This window comes from Musca autumnalis, unplaced genomic scaffold, assembly GCF_047663935.1.
Source record: "Musca autumnalis isolate F117 unplaced genomic scaffold, ASM4766393v1 scaffold_1, whole genome shotgun sequence".
Lineage (NCBI taxonomy): Eukaryota > Metazoa > Arthropoda > Insecta > Diptera > Muscidae > Musca > Musca autumnalis.
The window spans coordinates 271292953-271319816 of NW_027411644.1; the positions used below are offsets into that span (position 1 = coordinate 271292953).

At 34.6% G+C, this 26864-nt stretch overlaps 2 protein-coding genes across 2 annotated transcripts in view; both read right to left on the minus strand.

Annotated features, from left to right (window-relative positions):
* The window catches only part of ChAT (Choline acetyltransferase), a 308371-nt gene that overhangs the window by 200223 nt on the left and 81284 nt on the right, over nucleotides 1-26864 (minus strand). The window lies entirely within an intron of this gene.
* Nucleotides 13712-26864, minus strand: part of VAChT (Vesicular acetylcholine transporter) — a 94437-nt gene continuing 81284 nt past the window's right edge. The window contains exon 2 of the mRNA XM_073961173.1: nucleotides 13712-16542. Coding sequence (XP_073817274.1) covers nucleotides 14275-16059 — 1785 coding nt within the window. The 5' untranslated portion in view covers nucleotides 16060-16542 and the 3' untranslated portion in view covers nucleotides 13712-14274. The remainder of the gene's footprint in view (nucleotides 16543-26864) is intronic.

Here is a 26864-nt window from a genome sequence, read left to right on the forward strand (position 1 = left end):
AATTGATTGGTAGGTAGATAATAAATATATGTATATGTATATGTATATGGAACAAAATTATAAAAAACATATCATGCTTTTTTTTAATTTAATATTTGTATGTATATACAAAATTTGTTTGTTTGCAATTTTATAAATTTTTAAACACATATAGTGCAGTTTTTTGGAATAAAATACCTAATATATCGTTTAATTATAATTAGAAATATGTATATTTAATAGAGATATATGGCTATGTATATATTTGTATGTACTCATATATACGAAGTATATAATATGTATATAGATAATTTTACTTAGCAATAGTTGATAATATCACTTTTTGGTAATTTTTACTAGGCGAGTCATTCGACTCTGATATGTATCGTTACCTTGGTTGTGTCTTATGTTTAAAAAAACGTGGATTATTGTGTTGCAATATTGTCGGTAAAGGGGTTTACAAAGAATTTTTGGAAAAGTTTTATATAATAGTTCTTTGTTTCTTACTTAATATAAAACCAATAGAAGTGATGAGGTTGGTAATAATATTCGAAATCGCAGACCAGTAACTAGGGTTCTGATTAAATCCCATGTAAATACAATGCTGTGTAAAAAATGACATGAAGGCCTGGGGCTAGACACTTGTTCTATGAATATGAAACGATTAATAGGTTTGTCCTTTTACTTACTAAATTTTGCTGAACAAATTTCCGCAGTAATCTTTAGCAATATTTCAATTTTCAAATTTTGAGTAAAAGAACAACCGTCAGTAAAAAGTTGTTATAATTATTACAAATTATCGGGTACGCGGACAGGAATAATATTTTCTTTATACAATTTTTCATTTGAAATTTATTTCCTTTAGAAAAGCTTTAATTTTAAATTTTGCATAGAACAAGAATTAATACCCTGTCTTGCATTTTTTCGTAAGAAGATTTTAAATCATTTTTTTTTTAATTCTTTGTAAACCTTCTTTACCTTCAAAATACAACAGCAATAAACAAACTGAAAAGTAAATTCAACTAAAATAATTTTTTCTCAAACAAATTTTAAGAAAATTACAATCATCCTGCCGTTTTCATTTCAATATCGAATTGGTTTTAGCATTTTTGTGCATTTGATACATTTGATTTCTTCACATACATTCTTGATATGTCTCTGATATTGATATTGAAATGTGATTTCAGTAAGTGATATTTGTAAATGTCTTAAAATTTATTTTTCGAATTTCATTAAATCTAATTCTTAAATGCTAAATATGTTCGGTTTCGGTCTTTTCATTGATATGATACGATTTCTGGTTTCGACTTAAATTCTATATTTCTTTGGTTTGTTTAGCTTGTAATTTTTTGGTTTAAAAGTAGTTTTAGTACTTTTCTTGGTTTAAATGTAATTTGAGATTCTGTTACTGATTCCATTCGAAAAAAACGAATATACAAAATTATGAATAATATGGCAAATTGTTTTCTTAATTCACGGGTAAAACATTTTTTTAGCGTCATTGATAATTTAAATAAATATAAGCAAGGAGAAGATTTTAGACACAGAATCAATCAAAGGATAGGTTGTCCACACTGTCTATCAATAACGGCCCTGCAGTTCCCAATAAAAATCATTCAAAATAAATGAGCCGATAGACCCCAAATAGAACAGTTATAGAGGAAATACTTGTACAATTGTTACTGACATTTTATGGTCTGTTTCACTAAGACGATTCGAATTCAAATTCGTTCGATTACCAAACTCTTGTTGTTGTAGAAAATGTTTGTTTGATTGAACTCACAAGTAAATCAAATATTTAAAAAAAGAGATGTTTTGTAGTAGTTCGAAAAAATTTGTAAATTTATACAATTGGACGTATAAGCAACATGGAATGCTATAATCATTGCGTATACGCAGTATTTAATATAAGGACATATTTCCCGCATTATTATCACCCTTTATTATGTATTTAACTATAAAAACGTATATCTCATTCGGTCTACATTAACACTATGCAACACTGAAAATGCAAACAACTTCTAGTATGCATTTTTTGAAAGTACATATTTAGACTGCAAAAACCCTAGTAGGGTTTTGTCCTGTCAGATCCAGTTAGGATTTTATGGCCTCATCTAAACCGGGCTAAATCTACACTTTTTTGCATTTATCAGGCCTTTATCTCAGAAACGAATAGGAATTTGGCCATGCTGTCTTTAGCAATATTGTAGGCCTAAACTAGTAGAACTTATCTTTTGAAAAAACCACATCAGAAAAACTCCATCTAGGGCATCAAAATCTATAAAATATAGAAAATTTTACATAATTGCTGAAATTCTGGTCAGTATCGGCTAAACTACTGGGAGTTGAACCAAGTAACCTTTTGCAAAAATCTTCCAAATAAAGTTCTCAACAATTCTTTAGAACATTCTGAAACTCTAAAATGCTTGCTTCATGCTGTTTCAGCGGTATTTTGCATCATATCTTTTACAACACGTATTTCAAACACAGTTCACACCAACAGTTTATTCTCGCATTTCGGATTTCACTACTTTATTGACATTTTTATTAAATCTTCGTTGACAAATGTACTGAAAACGGCATAGAGGCATTTTACAACAATGACATGTTCTGAAGATTTGTGTATTACAGTCCGGGGAATATTTTTTCAAAAGAAAATATTCAGAAAAAATTAACGGTTTTGGAGATACGGTGCGAAATGTATAAAAATTGTGGAATTTTTGCATATATTTTGAAATTTGAGGCAATAAATGTAGTTTTTCGAGTTCATTATTTCTCCAAATATTTCATTCTTGTCATTGCCTACAAATTTGCTTCAGAGGTCAAAAGAAGATACGCATTGATTTCAGAGATATAGCCCCTAATTTCTTTAAAAACTCAATATTTAACCATGTTTAGATGGGGCCATAAAATCCGAGCTGAATCTGACACAACAAAATCCAACTAAATTTTCTTGTCGTTTGGGTCTGTACTTTCAAAAAATCATCAGTTCGAATTGTTTGCACAAGATCACCTTAAAAATGTTGCACAGTGTAATTAAACTACATGCCATGCAACACTCTAAGCTCTAAGCGACAAAAACCGATAACAGCAAAAATTATTTTGTAACAAATTTGCATGTTCCAGCATTTTATTGGCCATATATTACGGGTTAGAGGCTTCATGTTTTTACCAATTATTACTCGAAAAGTGTTCCATTGCCTCAAAAAAGGGACAGTTCACAACTTGACACAATTCAATGTTCGGAATGTGCAAACATAACAAATAAATGCATGGGTACCGAAGACCTTCACCAAACAACCTATGTTACAACTAGAGTTGTTATGCTGCTACCGAATACAAAATCGAAATGTAGATCGATCCTATGATTGATTAGCAACACGGTAACACAATGTCGGCGTACAAGGTTCAGTCAATGCACAGTGGTGGCACTTACATGGAAAGGTGTGACAAAAATACTTCTAAATGCTATATCGAACTGAAATTGTTATCAATGGGTCATAGTGGCCTAAAAACACTCTACGTAAAATATTGGGGTCCTCGGTCCAAAGTTTCGCGTGTTTCCTATGAAACGAATCATCTTGAATTTAAGTATTTTACTGCTACCAAGACATTGTTCAACCAAATTTACTGTAATCCGGTACCAGGAGTTATTATTGTATTGTAAGCATCCCCACGAAATATTTTAGTATTGGTCCATGATTTGGTTTACTCCCCAATGATTTATATATCGATTTATTTGGGCAGATGTCAACCAAATATTCTAAGCGACTATATTCTTATAATGATCGCAGACTTCGGAACATTATCTTATAAAGAAATGTCGTATCGGTCCACTTTTGACCACAGCCTCCATATAGGGTTACCATCTTTTTTTTGTACTTTATAAGATTTAACCACATTTGTCTGCAGAATTACTTGTAATAATGCATTTTTTTACTCAATGCGGGGAAAATTCTCCACTTTTTAGCGTGGTCCAACATTAGGGTGTCCCAAAAATAAAATAAATTATTTGTAAAAGTGATTACCCCAAATCTTTTTTTCGCGAGTTTTCATTACAGGTCTAAGTTACCATGACCATAGAAATCGCTAATAGCACAAAAAACGTTATATTGAAATCAAATTTAAGAAACGATAATAAAATTACTTAAAAGTAATCCAAAAAATATAAATTCAGCAACTATAAAAGGGTGTTAAACTTTTGGTCATAACTGCCAAAACCGCAAATTTCCGCAAAAAGTCTATACAGTTTTAAAATTAACAGGCGCTAGGCTACAATTTGGCACTAGTGGCCATTTGTTCGAATTTGTTGAAAGTGACTAAAAGTTTAAGGAAATCCATTCATCTATATTAAATAATTTCATTTTTACCAATATTATAACCAAAATATTTGGCAACCCTTGCGATTTAGATTAATTTTCATAACTAGGAAAATAAAGCTTAGGCAATTTACTAAATGAGTCATCTTAAGTTAAGGCGTTAAAAATAGTCCTTCGTTTCATAAATTCGCTTAGAATATAAGTATTTTTTCTGATTTTTGAATACATATTTTTCTTAAAAATTAGTCATGTTCATGAGGCGTTTTCTCCTTAAGAACCGCAAAAAATGGAAAAAATAGGTTGAGTTTCGAAAAATTTGGAATGTTTTGAAGCTATTTGCATTTTTAAATTTTTGAAACGAAGACATGATTTTTTTTATTTTTGTCGTTGGGCGCATCCACTGTGCAATGGCCCCAACTATAAAAATAAAATATCGATGACTTGATTTTAAAAATTTTAAAAAGGAAAATAGCTTCTAAGCCATTTTTGAAAACTGAACTTGTTTTTGTCATTACAGTAGCTATGACTATGACTAATTCATCAATGGACATCGACACACATTTCCTATACTCATGGGCAAAGGGAAGACAAACACAAGCACACGTACAATATAGGCAACATCCCTGTCAGCATTTGCCTTAGACGTCACAGCGGACACTAAGTCACTTCCGCGGCAGTCGCATTTTTTCCGAAAAGATAAAAATGACTAAAGAAACTGTTCCACTTTTGCGGACCTAACTGGCTTGTCGCTTCCATCACAACTGGGAGTTTTAAAAGCGATAAAATTGGCATTGACGAAAAAAATATTTTTTTTATTATTATTTTATTTTTTATTGTTTTATTATAATTGTAATTTTTTACTTATATTTTATTACTACTTTACATACTCAGCTGAATTGTCGTCAACATTAATTTTACCACTTTCAAAATCTGATATCGCCTGGCCCGGAATTAGAACCCGGGTATGCAGAATGCCAGCCGAGCATGCCATCCATTGCACCACCGTTCATAATGAGCATGGTTCAATGAAATTGTTTTTGTAAAATGACAACAGTCGCTTTTTACACTTTTTCGACACTTTTAGGAGACGCATTTGCTGAGAGAAGTTATATTTAGCTTCCAAATGTTGTTATCGGCAACATTTTTATATTATTTGAATGTTTCTATAAGACTGCCAAATTTCTATTTTTGTTAAAAATATTTTATTTACTTGTGATTTTAATCAAACAAAAATATTCTTTAATAATAACTGGAGTTTGGAAGTTATTCGAACGAATTTTAATTTCGATATAATATATATAATTGTTCCAAAAACATCCCATACGGGACAAGGGCGACTTCTCTCATCGATATATTCGATATATTACTATGATAACCTTGAATAAAGTATACAAACAACTTCGGTTTTATTGAAGTCCATGGAAGGCGAAAATACTTTTGTTATGAACTTTATCTGAAATAAACAAATAAAGATGTAAAATTCTGCAGCCCAATAATAAAACGCCAATGAAAATAAAAAAATTGCATTTGGAAAAGTAAAAGTTAGATGATAGCGAAGCCGCTCCACAGCCGATATGTCTGATGAGCCTCTCTCAATGGCGAAGCATGTTACATAGTGGGTTCGAATCGCCGGCTTTCCTTTTTCTCTTGCAAAAATCATCGGTCATTAAGCTCGACTATAACGAGAAATTAATTAAAAAGAAAATACCTTTGGGTTTTGGGCCACTTTAAAGGTAGAGAAAAAACGGGGATTCGCAAATTTTCAACTTTAAACTGGCATAACTTCTTTTTTCACAACACATTTGGTATTGATTTAAGCTCAGAAGTATATTTTCATTGTCAAGTGCTTCCCTCGGAATATGTCCCACAGAGATATCCGCCATGGAAATAAAATTCCACAAATTACAAATTAGGACACGTGGTCGTCTTTTTATTCATCTTTGTATTTGTATTTAACCACCAAATTCAGGTTAGCAAAAATTAGGTAAATTCTGAGAGATGCGGGTGAAAATAGAGGGTAAATTAGATGATCGAAGTTTAATCGACCTTCGAAGTTTGTATTCAATTTTTTTTCTTGTATTTTCAATTTTAATTGGGCACAACTAATTTTTTCACAACGGATTTTTATAATTGTTCTTTAGAACAATTCAAACATTATTTTTCAAACAAGCTATTAAATCTATTAACAAATGACTAAGTTTTAATGGTTTAAGGTGTTTCAACTTTTTTGTTTAAATTTTACATTTTTAACGTTGGACTACATGAGGCGTATGATTCTTATTACTGAAAATATATGTCACCCATTATCCAACGTTAAAGGATACAAAATACTAATCAAAAACCAAAAAGTTAAAGCGCACTTCATAAACTACAATTCAGCTTGTGTTTTACAAACTTTTGAGCCAAACCCAACATACCCTCTTCACATAGTGTTGTAGGTTATAAACAGGTAAAATACCATATTCCGTCAATAAGAAATAACCACCGCGAGGTAAGGTGGTGCGTTTGAGAGAAAAATATTTTCGAAATATCTACGGTCGGCTATGTCGACAGAGATATACTCTCAGTCTGTTAGAATTGAAACTCTTTTGGTTTTCCTATTTTTTATACCCTACACCACACTGTGGTAAGCGGTATTATGTCTTTGTGCATTTGTATGTAACATACAAAAGGAAACAAAATAGACCAATAGTTCCTTTTGGGAATACACATATCGTCTGCTCCGTCGGAAAAGGTCGTAAGTCCACTTTTTTTGGAAATCGCGTTTTTGTTACAGGATGAGAGTACAAGTCAAAACACGTCGTATGATACAAAGAAAATGGTTGTATGTCGCGTTTTTCTATATGTTTTGCCCTTATCGGAAAAGCTCGTAAGCCCACAAAACGTACAAATTTGAGTACGAAAAGGTCGTAAGTCCACAGGAAAATATATACTTTAAAGGAATGCTACAGCTAATGTAGTTCAGATATAATGTTTAACGTCATCCATGGTTGGGGTACAATGTAAAGAACTAGCCTACACCTTTGGATGATAATCGGAAGATATTTGGCGGAGCCTGTGGACCAAACTTTTGAACAAAAATGTGATAATTTCTATATTGCAACGAAAATTTACATTTGAAATCTATTTTCCCCTATAAGCGATCTGATTATGAAAGATGGACTTCTGGCCTTTCCATTGATACAAATTGGGATGCTGCATGTGTTCAAATACCTCATATATTGAAAAATTTTGTAAAAAAAAACAAAAATTTTACTGTTTTTACTGTCGTATATCTTACATAACTTTATCAAATGGTAATTTGTGGTTTCTCTAGGGACATTTATTCACATAACGAGATTAGTTTGTATTCTGAATTCAATAAAGTAATACCTACTAACGGACGGGTAAGTGCAATGTTTATATTATTAAATTATTCTAAAATAATAATTGATTGAAATGTAAGTTCGTAAGTTTTATATATAGCGCATTTAAAAAATAGGGCACAGGTGTAATCCGCTCCTGCGAAATTCAACAAAGTATATAGCCTACTTCCATTAAGGGACATCCCTGTGCATAATCTGAAAATTACATGGAATAAGTACTTAGGGTCGGAGATTCAAAAACCGTTGCCTCGCAAATTAATTTTCTGGCCGATACTTTCATAACTTTTGCAAAAAAGCGTTTTTTAAAACATAGGACCTGTCCCCGCCCCCTCCAAAATTCAAACAAATATAAAGCCTATTTTCACCTCGGTTGTTCCTTGCATATTCTCTGAAATTTTTAAACAAAAAATCGGTTCAGCCGTTTTTGAGTCTATGCGGAACATACAAACATACACACATTGTCTTTTATATATAAGATTTCACCCAAAAGTTTTGGTCCATTAAACCCGCTAATAATTATCTTTTCACCATGTTAAATTGCAAGCTTATTCTTTGTCTTAAACTCAAATCATTCTTAAAATTTCGCTCCGATCGGAATATTACTGTGATCTACAGGATAGCTACAAAGTCGGGTAAAAATTGTGGGTTTTGTCCATTTCACACCTTTCGATCATAACCAACATCTAATGGGGTCACTTCTGGTCGGAACCCGACCTCTCCAAAAAATTTCGAGACGGTCGGTCCAAAATTGAGGCCTGGAGTTTTATTACAATTGTTAATGGATGGACGGACACACATAGCTAGATCGCTTTATCTCGTCAAGATATGAAAAAATGGCATGGGGAGGGGTGTCTACAAAACATACTTGTAATACCCTTTCCACATTGTTTTGTAAAGTATAAATATTTTATTTTAAAAACGTCTGTAAATTGTAGGAAAAGGTCGTAAGTCCCTACAAAAATACAAAACTGTACAAGGAAAAGGTCGTAAGTCCAAAGACATTCAATTATCTCCCAAACGCGACGGAATTTTATGAAACAAAGTACAGGTATTGAAGCGGAATAAATAAACGAAGAATACTGCCTTTACCACCATAATAAAATCTTTAATACAGAAAGCGCTGGAATGTTTTTTCTTCCTCCTGAAAAATTTATTGAGAGGGACTTACGACCTTTTCCGACGGAGCAGACGATATAATCACTTTCTGAGTCGATTTATGCATGTCCCTCAGTCTGTCCGTCTGTCCATGTATTTTTGTTTGCAATGTACAGGTCGCATTTTTTGTCCGATTCTGCTGAAAATTGGGGACTAAATTTTTTTAGCCCTAGGAAGAACGCTATTGCTTTTGGTGAAAATTGGTTCAGATTTGGATATAGCTCCCATATATATTTTCGCCCGATTTCACGTATTTGCTGCACCAAACACGCTAATACGTCCGATTTCAATGATATTTCGAATGTGTGACTGAATTCGGTCTGGAAATAAATGTGCCAAATTATATCGAAATCGGTTAAGATCTGGATATAGCTGCGATTTATATTTTACATATTCACAGTGGTGTAGGGTATCATATAGTCGGTTGATCCTTTCCTTTCTGTTTTTTTTTTTTCAAAATGGTGTGGCCTTCTTTCAATGTATAAACTGACGGCTTGATAGCCAGGAGCGTACGATGACCCTCAACCCTCAATGTTTTGTCCAATCTCTCGTGTAACTCATCCACAAAAGTTCAAAATTTTTAGCATAAATGATGTGAAGAAAATAACCGAGTCCAGGTTCGAATATGGTCCACTCCTTTAGGTACTTCACACACAAAATTTCGGAAAAGAACAGTTTAAGGCGTGCTCTAAAATCGATTTACGACGATAAATTTTTTCAGAAGAAAGTCCATACTTCCCGAAAAAATAAACCAAAAGCTGTAAAAACCGGCAACAACGACAACTTTGAAACAGGATACTGCCTTGGAACATAATAACCTTAATTTTTTTCCTTTTTTTGCTAAAATGGTACGCACAATATATATTAAAGGGATGAACCGACTTGGTACAAACTGTGGCTCTCGTAACACATATTTTTTCCAAACTCAATTTAAGTTCGAAAATGGGTCATATCGGTTCACTTCGTGGGGTACGTCTCTCACAAAAGTTCAACATTTTTGTTTAAGTGAAGCTTAAGGTCGTCTATTTGATGATCCTATGGAAAGTTTTAACAAAGGTATTGCTTGGAACTTAAACTAAATTTGGACAAAATATTAGACAGGCCAAATTTTGGACCGAATTAGCAGATCAGTTCGAGAGTTATCTTGCGCTCCAACCACTATACAGGGTGGCATAGGTGTTTTTTGCACCGTTCAGTCCATTTTCTCAGGAAGTATGAACTTTCTCCTGATGGAAATTGTACCGTCGTATATGGGGCAGTAAATACAAGTCGTTACAACAAAAATCAAGCTATTCCAAAATTTTGCGTGTGAGGTAACCGAAGGAGTGGATAGATTGCGTCCATGTTGGAATTTCATCTAAGTCTTCAAGAAATTTTACGAAGTGCAAATTTTCCAAACATTTTCGAACTTCTGTGGGGGAGGTACGGGAAGGAGATAACCAATATAGCCCATCTTCGAACTTAAAATAAGTTTGGACAAAATATTTCCCAATCCAAATTTTGGACCGAATCGGTTGGTCCGTTCGAGAGTCATCGTGTGCTCCAGCTAACCAGCAGATAGACCGACTCAACTCCAAATTGTCTGAAAAGTATTTCGTTCAAAAATACTTGGGGTCTAAAACCATCATTTCGATGAGGCACATTTTACCGTTTTATGAAAGTGTATATGGTAAATTTCAAATTTCCTTTAAAATTACATAGAAAAAAAATTAAAAACTTTTTTGGCGAGCACATCCGCCATTTTTGGTACATGGGTTACGAAAAAAATCGTGGTTTCAAATCTGTTCGCGTTCACAAAATTGGATGCTGCACTCAAAAGTTATATGCGGTTTCACTCTCTTGTAAAGAAAAAATATTTAAAAATTCCTATTGTGTTGTAATAAGAACATGTATATATGAATCGTTAGCAGCATTTGATATCTATCCGTAGATGCTAAAATAGTTGCTAAATTTATTTTTATTTTCGCAGAAAATCAAAAAATATTGAAGAAATCTTGGAATAAATTTTATTTATTCTAAATCAGAGTCCAAAAAATCTCTAAAAAAATTATTTAAAAATTCGTACAGAATCTAGACAACGCGTAGAAAAATGTGAGACCAAAATTATAAAGATCGCGCTTATAACTTGCATATTACAGCAACAACAAAGAACGGAAACTTATTGTTGGAAATTATTTCAAAAATATATTTTTGGTTAAATACGAAAAATTTGAAAAATAAATGTTGGGGTTATTCTATTATTTCGCTAAATTTCGATCCAAATCCTGAAGTATTTTGCTTAAACTTCTACGAAAAAAAGTAATTAGTCATCGTGAAAGTATATTTGCTTTCTGTGATAAGCAATAGAAATAAGAAGTAGAGAGTAATATTGAAATTACAATCAAAGAAAAAACATAGAAGTTAAAAACCGTATAATTCGCGAATTGGTTTAAATCGGTTGAGGTGCATGTGCTTTTCGGATACAGGGAGTCCATGTCTATCAATATGCATGGATTTTCCCATGTTTCATTCAGCGGCCAAAGTGTGCCATCAGTTGCATCTTACTATTCAAAAAACATTCAAGTGGGCAAAAATTACGCGATGTGCATATGATTATAAGGTGCGTCCGATTTCAATGGCCGCCTATTAAAAATACGTCAATATAAATTATTTTAGACAGATTCGTCATGAACTGCGGATGTGCCACCGCATTCTATTTTGGGATAAATAGGGATATTACTCCTGAATCTTTGTAATTTGTGACACACCTTTTTGGCAAATATTATAATCGCGTATAAAGGATTACATTTATGCAAAAATAGTCAAAGAAAATCGCGGTTAAATTCGCGGAATTGTCAAAATATATTTTTGCAGATTTTCCTACTTTCAAGGTATCTATATCCGGCGTTTTAGTTTATGGATTCAAACACGGAAGGGCTTATTAGATCCGGCACGTAAAAAAACTAAAATCACGCGGGGTTCAGCGGTACCTGTACGACAGTTGTAATTTTAAAGCCAAAAAATAGGTTTTTTCAGAAAATTTACGCACCAAATCTTCGCCTTTGGACTCCTATTACTAGGAAGCTGTATGGAGCACACTCATGAGATATACATCGAACGACGTGGAATCGCGAGTTCTACAATCCTATAAACTAGTTTCGATTATTATCTAGTTGCACCATATAATTATAAGAAAAATTCGAAAAACACTGAAATCATAACTTCAAAATGTCAGCATCGATTTTAGGGGGATGCAGTGTATATATCGAAAAGTCATACACTAGAACCATATTGTCTAAGTGGTATTCTTTAGTTCTTTCTTTGAGCACAGGTTTGAATTTTCCGTGGTTTGGCCAGAAATCAAGAAAGAACACAAAAAAACTTGTAAACTTCAACACATTTTTCCCATTTTTTTATATTACCAGCAGCGCAGCTTCCACGAAAATTATTTGTTATGGTCCATATTATGAGATCGTAGCTAAAACACTTCAATATATATAAATGTATTCATATTTTATAAAATATATTAACAGTTCGCGACTTATTAAATGGTGAACCTCAACTTCAACGATTGTAAAACTTTTTTGAATATTACCATATAACCTCGTTAGCGTAAATGCTAAGGGTATAAAAAGCAATTATTTTCCAGTCCACTGGTAATGCAGATGGTTGCTTGTTTCCATTATTTTGTAAAGGTTTGTTGTGATACTATACGTGTTATGGAAAATTTTATTTTGTCAGAAAATGCTAAATGTTTAAGTTTACAAAAAAACTTGGTGTCATGTGGGTTTTGTTGACGTATTCATATATTGTGTACAGTAGGGTTATGCGTTTTTGACATTTTTTCTCAAAAATGACTTCTCGTAGCACGGATGAATGAACTTTTGCCTATTAATCACCAAAATAACGTGTATTCCATTGAAATATAGAAAAATTCAAGCACAAATAAATAGTTTTTGAAAAAAATGTATCAAACGAAAAAAAAAAAAATCTCAAAAATTATTTACTGTCGCGCGAATGAATAAACTTAAGCCAACTAATAACTAAAATAACCATTATTCCATTCAAATATTGAAAAAGGTCATGCATTGAATTTGTTTTGTCAAAAAATTATATTTTGGAAAAACGCTTACGACATTTTTATGATTCTCAGAATTCAAGAAACTTAGTGAGAAACAAATTTTTTGCAGTCTACTTATCTCATGTGGCTCTAAAATTTATTTTCAATTATAAATCTGCTTACAGTGACTTCAAAAAGTTGCCTATAATTCTGATAAATTCAAATTTTGCAATCATTTTTTACGTGAGGTTTTTCTCCGAATAACCTTTGAATTAATATGTTATGTAATCTTATGTAGAAACTCATCACGCTATGATACAGGGATATGAGGTTATAAAAAACTGATAACCCTAGTGTACATACGTGTATAACCTATCATAATGTAATAATTGTTTCTCTTTTAAAAATCTTCTCCTTGCTTAAGATTTTTATCTATACCAAAATAAAATCATAAAATTAAAAAACTAAATCTTAAACTCATAGAGTGTTCTACTTAGATATTTATAGTTTCCTCATTCCAGAATACGAATATAAGGCTACAAATATGCATAAATATTTTCCATTTGCATTTCAATATTGATATGTAAATAGAATATATGTATAGGCCATGCTTAAGAGAGTATGTGCCACGTAAGCTTGACTGACGCTTTGATGTACATTTTAAATGATATGCATTTATGTATGTATTTATATATACTGATAGAAATTTATATAAGATGTATATATATTTATAACTAGTATTTGTATATGACTTGATATTATTTTATATATAGCATAAATAATATCCATTTTGCCTAAAAGTATGCCTTACGACTAATGATATGTTTGTGATAATGGTTGTTGCTTGGAGGCTATTTGTTTTTTTTCTTTCTTAAAATTAATAATATAAGTACACATACATAGATATGTGTGTATGTATATTTGTTTTAATTACTTATGCTAATTTTTTATAATTGTAAGAAAAATATAGGATAGGAGAGTAGAATAAATTTTGTGTGTGGGGAAAAAATGTTGTATAGTTGTTTGGTGTATAATACATTTTTATATAAAAAAGAGTGTCACATTGTTTTATTTAATTACTTCTTTTTATCATTAGCTATATTAGTTTAGTTTGTTTTTTTGTTTTTGTTTATTTCTTAAAAGTTTTAACTATGTTATAGTGTAATAGAACCACTTGTAATTTTTTTAAGTTTTTTTTAGTTTTAACATTAACATGGTTAATTGTTTTCATTTTTTTCAACTGAAAAAAATATTTAAATTTAACAAAAACATATTTTCTTTAACTATAAAACGCACACTTTTCTTGTTGCTGTTGTTGTTTTGTTGTAGAGTTTTGTTTTAACGAAATTTCAATGCTAAACGATCTATAAAATAGAAACAAAAATAAATTACCGCTAATTTTGTATAAGACAACAGTTTAAAATCCTTGTCTGAAGGGATTTGCTGGACCACTTGGTGCTGGGGCCTGCTGTTGTTGTTGCTGCTGCTGCTGTTGAAAGGGATTTGCCATTCTTTGTTGAGGAAGATGTCTACTGTCTGATGTGGGTTGCTGCTGCTGATACATGCCACCCTGCTCCTGATAGCCCGGCTGATAGGATTGTTGATATTGTGGATCTTGCTGATAACCACCGCCTCCACCTTGTTGCTGATAGCCCCCACCCTGAGCCGATTGATAATCATAGTTACCCGCCTCATCCAAATTGGTCTCCTGCTCCTGTTGATATTGTTGCCCATATTCCAGGTGATTCTTAAATTCACCATCCACTGGCTGTTGATCTTGCATAACATACGTCTGGTATTCTTTATTCGGTGGATCTTGCATTAGAATATTAGCCTCATTTTCGAATGGTTTGAAATCGTAAATATTACGCAGTTTCCGTAATACGGGAACATATAGCAAGTTCGAAAATGCTATGAGGAAATTCAATGCTGTAAAACCGATGGCCTCTACCACGCCTCCCGCTATAATGGGACCCACGGCGTAGGCTATCGAATAAGAGATATCGGCAATGGCATAAATTGAACCATATACCGATACATAGCGTACATCCACCAAATAACCCAGTGTGGGCAAGAGGGCAGTATCGATGAGTGCAATGCCAAAGCATATGACACATATAGGAATCATGAGCATTTTATAGGAGGTACAGAAGGGTATGACAAAGCAGGAGAGACCTTCCAGGGCCAAACCACCGGCCGCCATTAACCATTGATGCTGGGGATATTTGCGGGCCATTTTCACTGTGATGATCACACCCAGCACGTGGGGGAAGAAGGCGGGTAGCCACACCATACCGATTTTCCAATTTTCTGTGGTCATATTATCCTCCATCCACAGTGATATTGTGGGTTCCAAAAAGGCCAGGGCCACATTAGACATTGTCAATGCACCGGCACACACTGCAATATAGGGATCCATCAGCAGACGCCATATGGGTATGGTCTCCTGTTTAACTTCTCTACTCTGGGCTAACTGTTCTTTGATTGGCTTCATAACAAGAAGCAGCATAAGGCCATCAATGAGGCACACAAGAGCCAATATAAGGAAAGGCACTTCTTTGCCAGCAAACTGATAAAGTGCCCCACCAAATGGCGGTGCCACAAGACAGCCAAAGCTAATGAATGCCAACGCAATGCCAAGGGCTTGGGATCGTTCATTTTCCTCGGTAAAACGATCGGCAATCATAGCTAAGCCAGAGGTATCAGCAAAAGCTGAACCAGCTCCCTGTAGAGACCGTGCAAAGAACAGAACGCTATAACTGGTGCCACATGCAAACACAGCTGTTGAGAAGAACATTATCGTGAGACCGATCATCATGGGTATATCGTAGCCAATCTTATCGATGAGACCACCTGAGAAGGGATTTACCATTAGCTGGACAATGGCTTTGGAGGCGAAAAGTATACCGGTGGCCGAATCCTGGCCATGATGATCATGGTGTACGGGCAGTAAAAGACCTGTGCGATTATCGCGTACGGGGCCAGGTGTTACTTCTTCCACTTCGAAACTGCCAATTTCTCTGAGATAATCGGGTATTATGGGCACTATTACCATATACAACATATTGTCCAGCAGCAGGGCAATGGACACAATAACCAAGACCAGACGTCGTTGTATGACTGGTTCCCGGATTTTTTCCCATACTATTTCCTTAACTTCTTTCACCTCCAAATTGATAACGGGTATGGTAAACGAAGACATTGTGTGGGTTTTTTTTAGATATGTTCAGTTGAGAGGGGGAGTTTCTTTTAAAAGGGTAATTTAACTAAATTGTTGTTGTTGTTGTTTCGTCTTAAATGCTAATTCTTGTTGTTGTGTGTTTTGCAAATTTTTTGTTTGTACTTTTTAGGGTTGAAAATATTTGAGTAATTCTCTAGCCGAACTATGTTTTTTTCGTATGCGAAATTAACAAAATGCTTTCAGCCTTCATTATTTGTTGGATTCCATTTCTTGTGTTGTTGCTGTTGTATTTCGTAGGGGGGTTTTGTTGTTTCTTCTTAATTCAGGCACATATTTCCTTTTTCTTCTTCTATGGGTTGGGGTTTCTTCCCTATGGCTCTTGCAGCTGCTTTGTTGTCTTGTCTTGTTGCTGGTGGCTTGGGTGGGGGCATCTATCTGCCTAGCTGTTGTTGGTTGCTGTTGCTGGAGTGTGAATTGGCTTTACGTTTGTCTAGTGGCCACAACCTTTAACGACACAGAAACAAGATTTCAATGATTATTCTTTTTTGTTTGTTGTTTTCGTTTTTATGCATATTTTATTTTAAAAATATTTTTTTTTGCAATTTATTATTTATTTCATTTAAAAGTTTTTTTTCATCCCCAAAAAGGATCAAAGTTTGTTCATTTTTAAAATTTCTAGAGTTTTTTTATGATTGAAATGTTGTTTCTGTGCAGCGAAAGGTGTATAGCTCTTGGTTTTTAAATAAACAATTTCAAAGGGAAGTTTCATTATTTCTTTTCATTACAAATCGAGTTTTGTTATTATTTTTAAACAATTTATTAATTTTCTTTTACAAATGTTTTATGATTTTTTGTTATTGATTGTTTTATCTTTTGCTTTTGGATTAAGGAAGCGAATGAAGTTGAATTATAATTTATTATCTACATTTCACTGTTTTAACATACATTTCAATCATAAAACAAATTATTTTACAAATATATAGATTTTTTAAGGAATGATGTAGCATTCAGGATAAATATGTTCTTCAGGATCATTAATTAACTGCTGGGAAAAATATATTAGAAGACAGAACGTCTTTATTTGACAGTGTGGAGCCCAAAATGAATAGAATATAAACTTCTTAATTTCGAATAATGTTAATGCAAATCTGTTCTCCACAAACTAATTTCCTTAGGAAGCATTTACATATGTCCTTAAATTTCATTCTTATTAACCACTATAACGTAGTTGTAATCGTGCTCCCTAGAAACCAATTTGTTTTCTTTTTTTGTCCAAAGCTCACTTTAGATAATCTATTTTTTCATCATTTTATGTAAAGGTAAGTACAAATGTTTACTATTTAAAATATAATTAAACATAAATTATTTAAATATTATTAAATTAAATTATTTTCATATAACATATTTATATATAAAATAGAAAACCGTTGAACAGATATCCTACAATTTTCAGAATATATTAAATAATTTTCTTAATGTAATGTATGCTACTAAAGGCCCCAGAAAACCTTCTGACCTAAGCAACTCGCAGTGTCGCCGAGCGTAATTTGACATTTTTTGGAAAGTTTGACAGTTTTTAGCGAAAGCGTACTCAGGACAGTTTGACATATAACAATGTGTTAGGTTGTTTACAGTGCCTTGATTGAGACACCTCCAAAAGATGGTTTTTGAACGCTTTTACAGAATCTTTTGGCCACGAAAATCGTTGACCACGCCATTTTTGCTAGATATACTTACTTACTTAGCTGGCCCATTACAGAACATTTTTCCATAGGCCGAACTAAGAGAAGATCTCCATTCCTCTCTATTTGTTGCTTCGCACTTCGGAATACCGCGCCTTTTCATCTCATCATCCACTTGTTTGCGCCATCCATTCCTTGGCCTGCCAATTCTGCGTGCACCGCCAGGCTGTCCGTATTTATACGCCTTTTTAGCGGGTTCATCATCGCTCATTCTTATGATATGGCCTAGCCAACGCAATCGCTGCATCTCGATAGGTTTAACAATATTGATGTCGTTGTATAGCAGATACAGCTCGTGGTTCATGCGACGTCGATATTCGACGTCAACGCAGATTGGTCCGTAGATCTTTCGAAGAACTTTTCTCTCAAATACACCAAGCACTGCCATGTCTGCACTGCCAAGTACCCAGGCTTCGGAGCCATACATCAGCACGGGTAGTATCAGTGTTTTGTAGAGCGTTATTTTTGTTTGACGAGATGTGGCTTTGTTTTTAAACTGCTTACTTTAACCAAAGTAGCATCTGTTGGCCAATACAATTCTTCTTTTTATTTCACAACTGATGTCGTTTGTTGTGTTTACGGAGGTGCCGAAGTAGATGAAGTCTTTTACTACCTCAATATTATAGGAACCAACTTCCACAGTCGGTCCGAGCTTAATGGACGGATTGTGCGTCGACACCATCAACTTGGTCTTCTCACCGTTTACCACCAGACCCACTTTAGTAGATTCCATCAGCATATGCAAGTAACATGTGACTATTGGTGTAGATTGTGTCACTTCTTTTGACGTTTGCCTCTCGTATAACCTTTTCTAGCAGGATGTTGAAGAGATCACACGAAAGGCTGTCTCCTTGTCTGAAACTTCTTTTGGTACCAAACTCTTCGGAGAGGTTCTTTCCTATTTAAACTGAGGAACTCGTGTCAGTTAAAGTCATTTTACAAAGCCGGATGAGCTTTGCGGGGATACCAAATTCAGACATGGCTTGGAATACCGCCATGGGGCTGTCGAAGGCTGTATTGTAATCGACAAAAAGGTGGTAGGTGTCTATCTGCATCTCTTGGGTCTTCTCCAGGATTTACGGCGGGGTAAAATCTGGAAAATGGTGGATTTGCCAGGTCTAAAGCCGCATTGATTGGTATGGTCCAATTATTTCATTGACCATAGGCTATAGTTGTTCGTGTAATATCCCTGACAATATCTCGTAGGTAATAGGAAGAAGACTTATGCCCCTATAGTTAGAGCATACAGTCTTATCTCCTTTCTTGTGGACGGGGCACAGGATACTCAGGTTCCAATCGTCGGGTACTCGTTCTTCCTGCCAGATGGTGCTAACTAGCTGATGAATACACCTTATCAGTGTGTCGCCTCCGTTTTTGAACAGCTCGGCTGGTAAGCCATCGGATCCTGCTGCCTTATTATTCTTCAGCCGGTTTATTGCTGTCCTTACCTCATCTTGGCTGGGCCGTATACATTCAATACAATCTTCTGGGATTGGGACTGTGGTATCTTGGTCGTCTTCGCTGCTATTGGATACCAACAGATTTGAAAAATGTTCTTTCCATATCCTGAGTACACTATCTGTATCAGTTACCACATTTCCTTGCTGGTCTCTACAGGAGGATGTGCCTGTACCAAAGCCATCAGTTTGATGCTTGACACTTTGGTAGAATTTTCGGACTTCATTCCGGCTCTTGTACATCTCGATTTTTTCACACTCCCGCTTTTCCATCTCTCTCTTTTTCCTGCGGAAAAGACGTTTCTCCTCTCTCCTTTTCTCCCTCTATCTCTCTCGTGCGCTACGCATTGCTACGGATTGTAAAGTAGCCCTATATGCCACATTTTTCTCATCGGTAGCAGCACGACACTCCTGATCATACCATGGATTCCTTGGTGGAGGTCTCTGGTATCCAAGTATGGATTTTGCGGCTGTTTGCATGGAGTGGGCAATGCTTTGCCATTGCGTTGATATGTTATCGGGATGAGGAGTGCTTTGATTAAGCAATTGGGCTAGTTGAGTGGAATATGCTGTGGCTATCTGTTGTGATTGCTTGATATGCTGGAATCAAATGAAGTCATTGGATCCCCAGTCAGGGCTGTATGGTGGGTAGGTTGTTTTGTTCTTAATCCTAAACTTTGAACTTTTGTGGAGAGATGCCCAAAGAAGTGGACTGATATAGACCATCTTCGAATGTGACGAAAGTTAGGACAACGATTATGATGTGCAAAGATTGGTCACTTTAAGAGTTACAGTTGGTAGCCGTAGGGTTTTACTAGCTTTAGGGGGAACTCTCTTAGTGAGTATGGACTTACCCTCGATAAATATTATACTGTCGAATAACATTAAACATTAAATTCCTCTTGGAGAAGAAAGGCCTTGGTGAGTATATTAAGAACCGCGAAGGACAGATCCGCCGTGAGTCGCACTTCCGCGTTATGGCGTGATGAAGTTTTTGCTAGAGACCCTGTAATATATCAGGAATTAGCGTTATATCTTTGTTCCCTGTTGCTTTATCTTATTTTTGAGATGACATGTCTTTAGTCAAATCGAATGTGGATTATTTTCGTAGAGCACTTCGACCTTCTAACTCGCTTCCTTCAAGGCCCTTTTCGTCCTTTATTTTAAGAGCCGAAATATTCTGAAAAAATCTCGCTCAGAAAATTTTAGGTACGGCTCTCATTGACAACTAATCGTTTTTGTCGCGTTTTCGTGGTCGTTTTGTGCATTTACCCTGTTTTTGTTCAGAAAAAGACTATATTTTATCTGAGCAAACAGGGGTAAATGTCAAAAATAACTATGAAAACGCGACAAAATCGATTAGTTGTCAATGAGAGTCGTACCTAAAATCTTCTGAGCGACATTTTTGCAGAACATTTCGAAGCTGAAAAACGTCATATAGTGGTACTTTTATACCGGCTCTTAAAATAAAGGACAAAAAGGACATTGAAGGAAGCGAGTTAGAAGGTCGAAGTGCTCAATAATCTCATTCGATTTGACTGAAGACATGTCATCTCAAAAAGAAGCTTACATAACAGCGAACAAAGATATAACGCTAACTTCTGATGGCTTATAGGGTCTCCAGCAAAAAATGCATCATGTCATAACTCGGAAGTTCGACTCACTGCGGATCTGTCCTTCGGAATCTTTCTAAGCTCACCAAGGCTTTCATCCCCAAAAGATATTATCTCTGCCCCAAAATTTGTGTTCACAGTGTAATGAGTTGCAAGGACTGTATACTGTAAAAATGACAAAGCCATCCGATACATGGCCCTAAACTGCAAAAATTTCCGAACCATTTTGAAATTTTGTGTGGAAGGTTCCCGATATAGTCCATATCCGAACAAGATTTAAGTAGGACCAATATCAATCACCCCTTTTGATAGTTGTCGTGTCAATCAGACATTTTAATTGGTCACCGCGGATTCTTTAGAGCGTTTGGTCCATTGTGTCACGAATTGTTGACTTGCATACGAAGAACATTATATAGCTGTAAAGAGGAGCACAAGAAGTACCTCCGTAAACATGTTTAAACGCCCTCGAAAAGACCTTAAACTGCACTTAAACAAAAAAATTTTGAACTTTTGTGACGGAGGTCCCCGAAAATCTTTTGCACTATAGACCTTCTTGGAACTTGAGAAATCTTACGATGTATAAAGTTTCGGCCAAATTGGATACTCAATTCATAAGTTTTAGTATTAACCAGTCATTTCAGTTTATGCCGGCAGGGTTATTGAGAGCTTTTGGGACATTGGGGGTTATTCTGAACGAATACTCACTGTGAGTTTTTTTCACTTTCTCCCTTAAGTTGAAACGGCGGAAAGACAAAACTCTCGGGGAATTGTCGTTCAGAATAACCCCCATTATTTTAGGAAGTATGAATTTCCCTCAAAAGCATTGTACAATCGTGAAAGGGAACGCGAGCGAGGACAACCAGCTGCAAAAAATGCATGCCTATTCGTTTTTTAGCCATCGCAATGAACTGGTAAAATGTTCACATCGATTATACAAAAATTGCGGCCTTTTAATAATTTCGTTAAAATTCACCATTGTTCTCACCAAATTACCGATCGCTATAAAATTTCACATTAAGATTTTTGGATCAAATGAAAACAATTTGCAAGCTGTCAGTGCGTTTTGTAAACATTACGCTCATCAAAGAGGGTAGTGATGAAGTTAAACCAATGGGGGAATACTCCAGACTTAAGCAAGCAAAATGTTATGTTAACTTTGATATATGCTTAGGTTTCTTTCTTACAGTGTTTACTGCCTGTTTCAGATACGATTAATCTGAAAGAATTTTTTGAAATTTTGCCTGTTAGGGCGAAGATCATTTTGAAAGAATTTTGTCGATATGCGCATTCGTAACGATGTTATAGCTCTTTAAATATGAAAAATATTTCCCAAATTTTGTTGATAATATTAAAAGTTTTGGATGGGGATTTGATGGGTGGGCTATAAATATACAAATTTAGTACAATAAGTTGACATCAACTGGACATGGGCAAAGTACCATTATCAAGAATTAAAAATTTAAATTTAATAAATAATCTTTTGATAGCCAACTATTGACATCTTGGCTTTTGATTTCCGTTCATTGGACAACTCTTCCTGCTACCTTCTGAGATATATCGATTCAGATTTGGATATAGCCCCCATATATCTTTCCCCGATATTGATATAACTCGATCAATTTTAATCCTTCATGTTTAATTTGTGATATTTTCTTAGGCCCCTGAGTCGTTTTACCGATTTTCGCAAATATGGGTTCAGATTTGGATAAAGCCCCTATATATTTCCCCTATTTTGCTATAATTCGCTCAATTTTTGATGAATAGTCTTTAAATTTAACATGGGATCTTTCCTCAGGCCCCCGTTGAGTTTTATCGTTGACCTATTTTGATGAATTTTTTGCAAAGATACTTACAGGAGTGAAAAATATCAACTTTGGTCCATATTGGTTCTGGTTCGAATATAGCTTCAATTTTTCATTTCGCCCGATGCCACTCCATTACGAATAATTACGTAAGATTTTCTTAATTTTATATAATTTTACATATTTTTTGAATGTTTTTTAATCGAGTATGCAAAATAACATGTAAAGTATCCGACGTCTAATTATTACAAATACTTTACACAAGTATTGTAAAGGAAAAAATTCCCAGCTTAAATATCAATAGCTATTGTAAGGGATCAGAATTTGTTTTCGGCGTAATATTCTTTTGTGTGTTTGAAAACTTTGTGGTATTTGTGTGTTTGATTATAACACCTGGAAAATTTCCCAAGTACTGGTGGTGGTAGACAAAAGTTTACTACTGCCACGCATCTAACAAAGTGGATGAAAATAAGCCATAAAGAATGAAGACGTGGGTAAAACAGCTCACTATGAACAAATCCCTCTTCGACGTGCTAACAAAGTTATTTCTAAACATTCAGGAAAACGAAAAGAGCAAAAGAGATCAAGAAAATGTAAAACAAGTAAACTTTTCTCTTTTGTTCATTGTTAGATTTCTATGTTTTCCATGAAAACGTTGAGTGGAAATAAATGCATGAAAATCCTTGCAAAGTTTTTTTGTTGTTGTTATTTTTGTTAAAGCTTTGGTTCTTAAAAGTTTGAAAAGAGTTTTCCATGGAAACGCTTACTATGGTAATAGAATGTAACAAAAGGTGAGAATGAAGCAAGAAAAAGTGTAAATGGTGTGATGATGCAGTTTATTGGGGCGGACTTCATATTTCGTCTTAATTAGAATATTGAAAAAGTGCAAAATATTAATCCTAAAATTTTTAAAGTATTTCTGCCTTGCAAAAATTTTAGAATGAGAGTAACTTGAATTGTTAGCACATAATTTTAAGTTTTTGTTCCTGTTTTAAAGCTGCTATACATTTATGCATGTTTTGTACATGCCTTGTCCAATTATTTACCAACACGCTCCTCTACTTGACTTCCTTCAAAGAAAAAAAGGCTGTAACAAATATTCATTTCAAATTACTGTTTCCATGGTTGACTGTCTCGCATATGATTATGTTACAGTGGTTCAGTGAGGTACGCAGGGGGGACCATGGGGGCCCGTCGCACAGTGTCACGACCGTGGCCAAAAATGGTAAAAACTAAATACTTCGTTGAACAAATTCATTGATGGGGAGTGATAGAAAACATATTAATTAAGAAGAATCTGAATTTTGGTACTGATACGTGAAGTAGTTTTTGCTATATGAGGATTTAAATCCGACAATTTTAGTTAATACGTATTTTTGTGTGTTTTTTCTAAAATTAACAAATTATATTATGCGTTAATATTTAAAATTTAAAAGTAACGGTAACGGCTGCAAAAATGGTTCCTAAGTTCTCTTGGGATGTAATAAACTTGGCTACACCTTTGTTTGCATGTAAATATTAATCATATGGTGTTTACATTTACCCAAACATGTATTACTAAGTTTATTAATTTTCTGAAGCAAATTTTAAATTGAGTGGAGTGGGAAAAAAATTGTATAAAAGTGTATATCGATATTTTTTGCTGTATGAGTAGCAAAAAGTGAGTACTTCAAATATATAAAGGTCCCAGCTGCAGAGGTTTGCAGACGAATGTGTCACTTCTCTTTTTCAGCGACCACCTCACTGAGAGGATACCCCCTTTTTTAACAAATCGTTTTGCGGTGTTGGCTATAGCCCGAAAATGAATGAACCGATCATCATATATTTTTGTGGGCTTATTAAGTACCTAATAGTCTTGCTTTAAAACGAGAGAATTTTTAAAAATATAAATTTTTTAAAAAATTGTGAACAGCGAAAATCAAAATTCAATTTTTTACAAAAAATTGACCGTTTTTTGACCATTAATCGGTCAAAAATTTTTTTAAAGGAAATTTCTCATATATAAAGACAAGAGTTTGATATATGCAATATGCTCACAAACAATATGAAGACTAAACACCAAATTTCAGTCATATCGGGTGGATATTGAGGCCACAACACTCAAAACACCGAAAATGAGGAGGCACGGTTCTATGGGGGCTATAGGAAGACGAGGACCTATACCGACATATTTCTGGTGGAAGGTTATAAGTCCCCCAACGGAGACTTAATACCAATTTTCAGCCATTTCGATGTGATAATCAGGCTAAAACCTCCAAAATACCGAAAATCGGGAGGTACCGTCCTATGGGGGCTATATGAAGGCGTGGATCTATGCAGACAAATTTCATGGTGAAGGTATAATGCCCCCTGCGAAGAATAAATACCAAATTTCAGCAATTTCGGTGCAATAATGAGGCTAAAATCTTCAAAATACCGATAATCGGGATGTACCGTTATATGGGAGCTATATCAAAACGTGGACCTAAGCCCACAATTCTCTATTGGAATGTTTGATACCTCTGCCGAAGACTAACCACAAAATTTAAATACTTTCGGTTGGTCATTGTGTCTTAAACATTCAAAATACCGAAAATCGGGAGGTACGGTTCTATGGGGGCTATATTAAAACGTGGACCGACCAACCCAAATTTTTGTCCTGAAGATTGTAAGTCAATAATAGGTACGTGTACCAAAATTGATGCACCTACGACAACTCCTTCTATTTTTGGCCACAGTTAATATGAATTCGCGACATAGTGCGTCGCGTGCTTCTAAATACGACCATTTTTTCGCACTCTTGAAAAAGACTTCATTTTTGCAAATTTCTGAAGAAAGAAATAGCTTTTCTCGGAATCTATAACAGATATTTTGTTCATTGTTTTTTGTTAGGTAGGTAGGATTGTTGTCTTTAAGAACCGTTTCAATAAATTACCGTAGCGTTTTTACGAAGTCAATAACATATCCTCATGTACTAAGTTTTAGTGAAATTCCAAATTTAGTGGATTAGAACCTTTAGGCAACAGCTTGGAAAAAAGTTCCGTTTTCAAAGAATGATGCCCGAGAGTGTCGTCTTTCAGCCCGTTTTTGAATTTTTTTTTAAATTCTTTGGTAAATATGTGTGTTTTCTATAAAATTATAGCTTTTTTAGACAAATGAACATTTTTTTTACCCTCAGCATTTATGCTAACGAGGGTATATACACTTTCATACGGGCAATATGTGCATCATCAAAATAATGGTTTTAGATCCCAAGTATGTTTAGACGAAATGTGATTCAGACAATTTGGAGTCGATTTAGCCATGTCCGTCCATCTGTCTATCTGGCTGGCTAGTGCGCACGATTACTCTCCAACGGTTGAACCTGTTTGGTCCAAAATTTGGCGTAAGTAATATTTTTTTTAATTAATTAATTGAATTAATGGAGCAAACATGGCCTAAAGGCGATGATATGATATCAACAAAAACTTCCGAAATGGGAGGCATTACAATTCATGAAGGAACCCCCCTTCGATTGTACATGTGTATGTATTGAGAAAATGATTCCTAGACAAAAAACTTAAAAAAAATTCATATCTACAAATTTGTAAAAATGGTTGTATAAATAGAAGTTATCAAAATCAGCATTTGTCTTCTAGCCATTTACATTCAAAGTATGCCTGATTAGCTGGCCACCAGCGAAACGATCGGAGCATAGGGGTTGGGTGTGTGGTACTTCGCTAGAATTAATTTTTTAATACAAACCTTTAGGCCATGTTAGCTCGATCAATTCAATTAATTAATTAAAAACTTTCATAAATAATGACCTTCGTCCTAAAAAGACAATAATAAATAAAAATGTTTTGTTTAACTTAGTTTAAGTTCGAAGACGAGCAATATCGGTCCACTCCTTCAGATACCTCCCCACAAAAGTTCGAAAATGTTCGGAAAAATTGTGCGCACGATAACCGATTTGGTCCATACTTTGCACATCGTGAAATTTCTACCAGACATAGATGAAATTTCAATATGTACTCAATCGATCCACTCCTTCGGGTACATCCCCACAAAATTTCGGAAAAGTTTAATTTACGACCTGCTCTCGAATTGCCTTGATTTTTGCTTCAGTAACTTGTATTCACTGCCCCCATTACGACGGTACAAGTTTTATCAGAGGCAAGTGCATATACCTGAGAAAATAGCCTGAAAGTTGCAAAAAACCCCTATGACACCGTGTGTAGTGGTTGGAGCGAA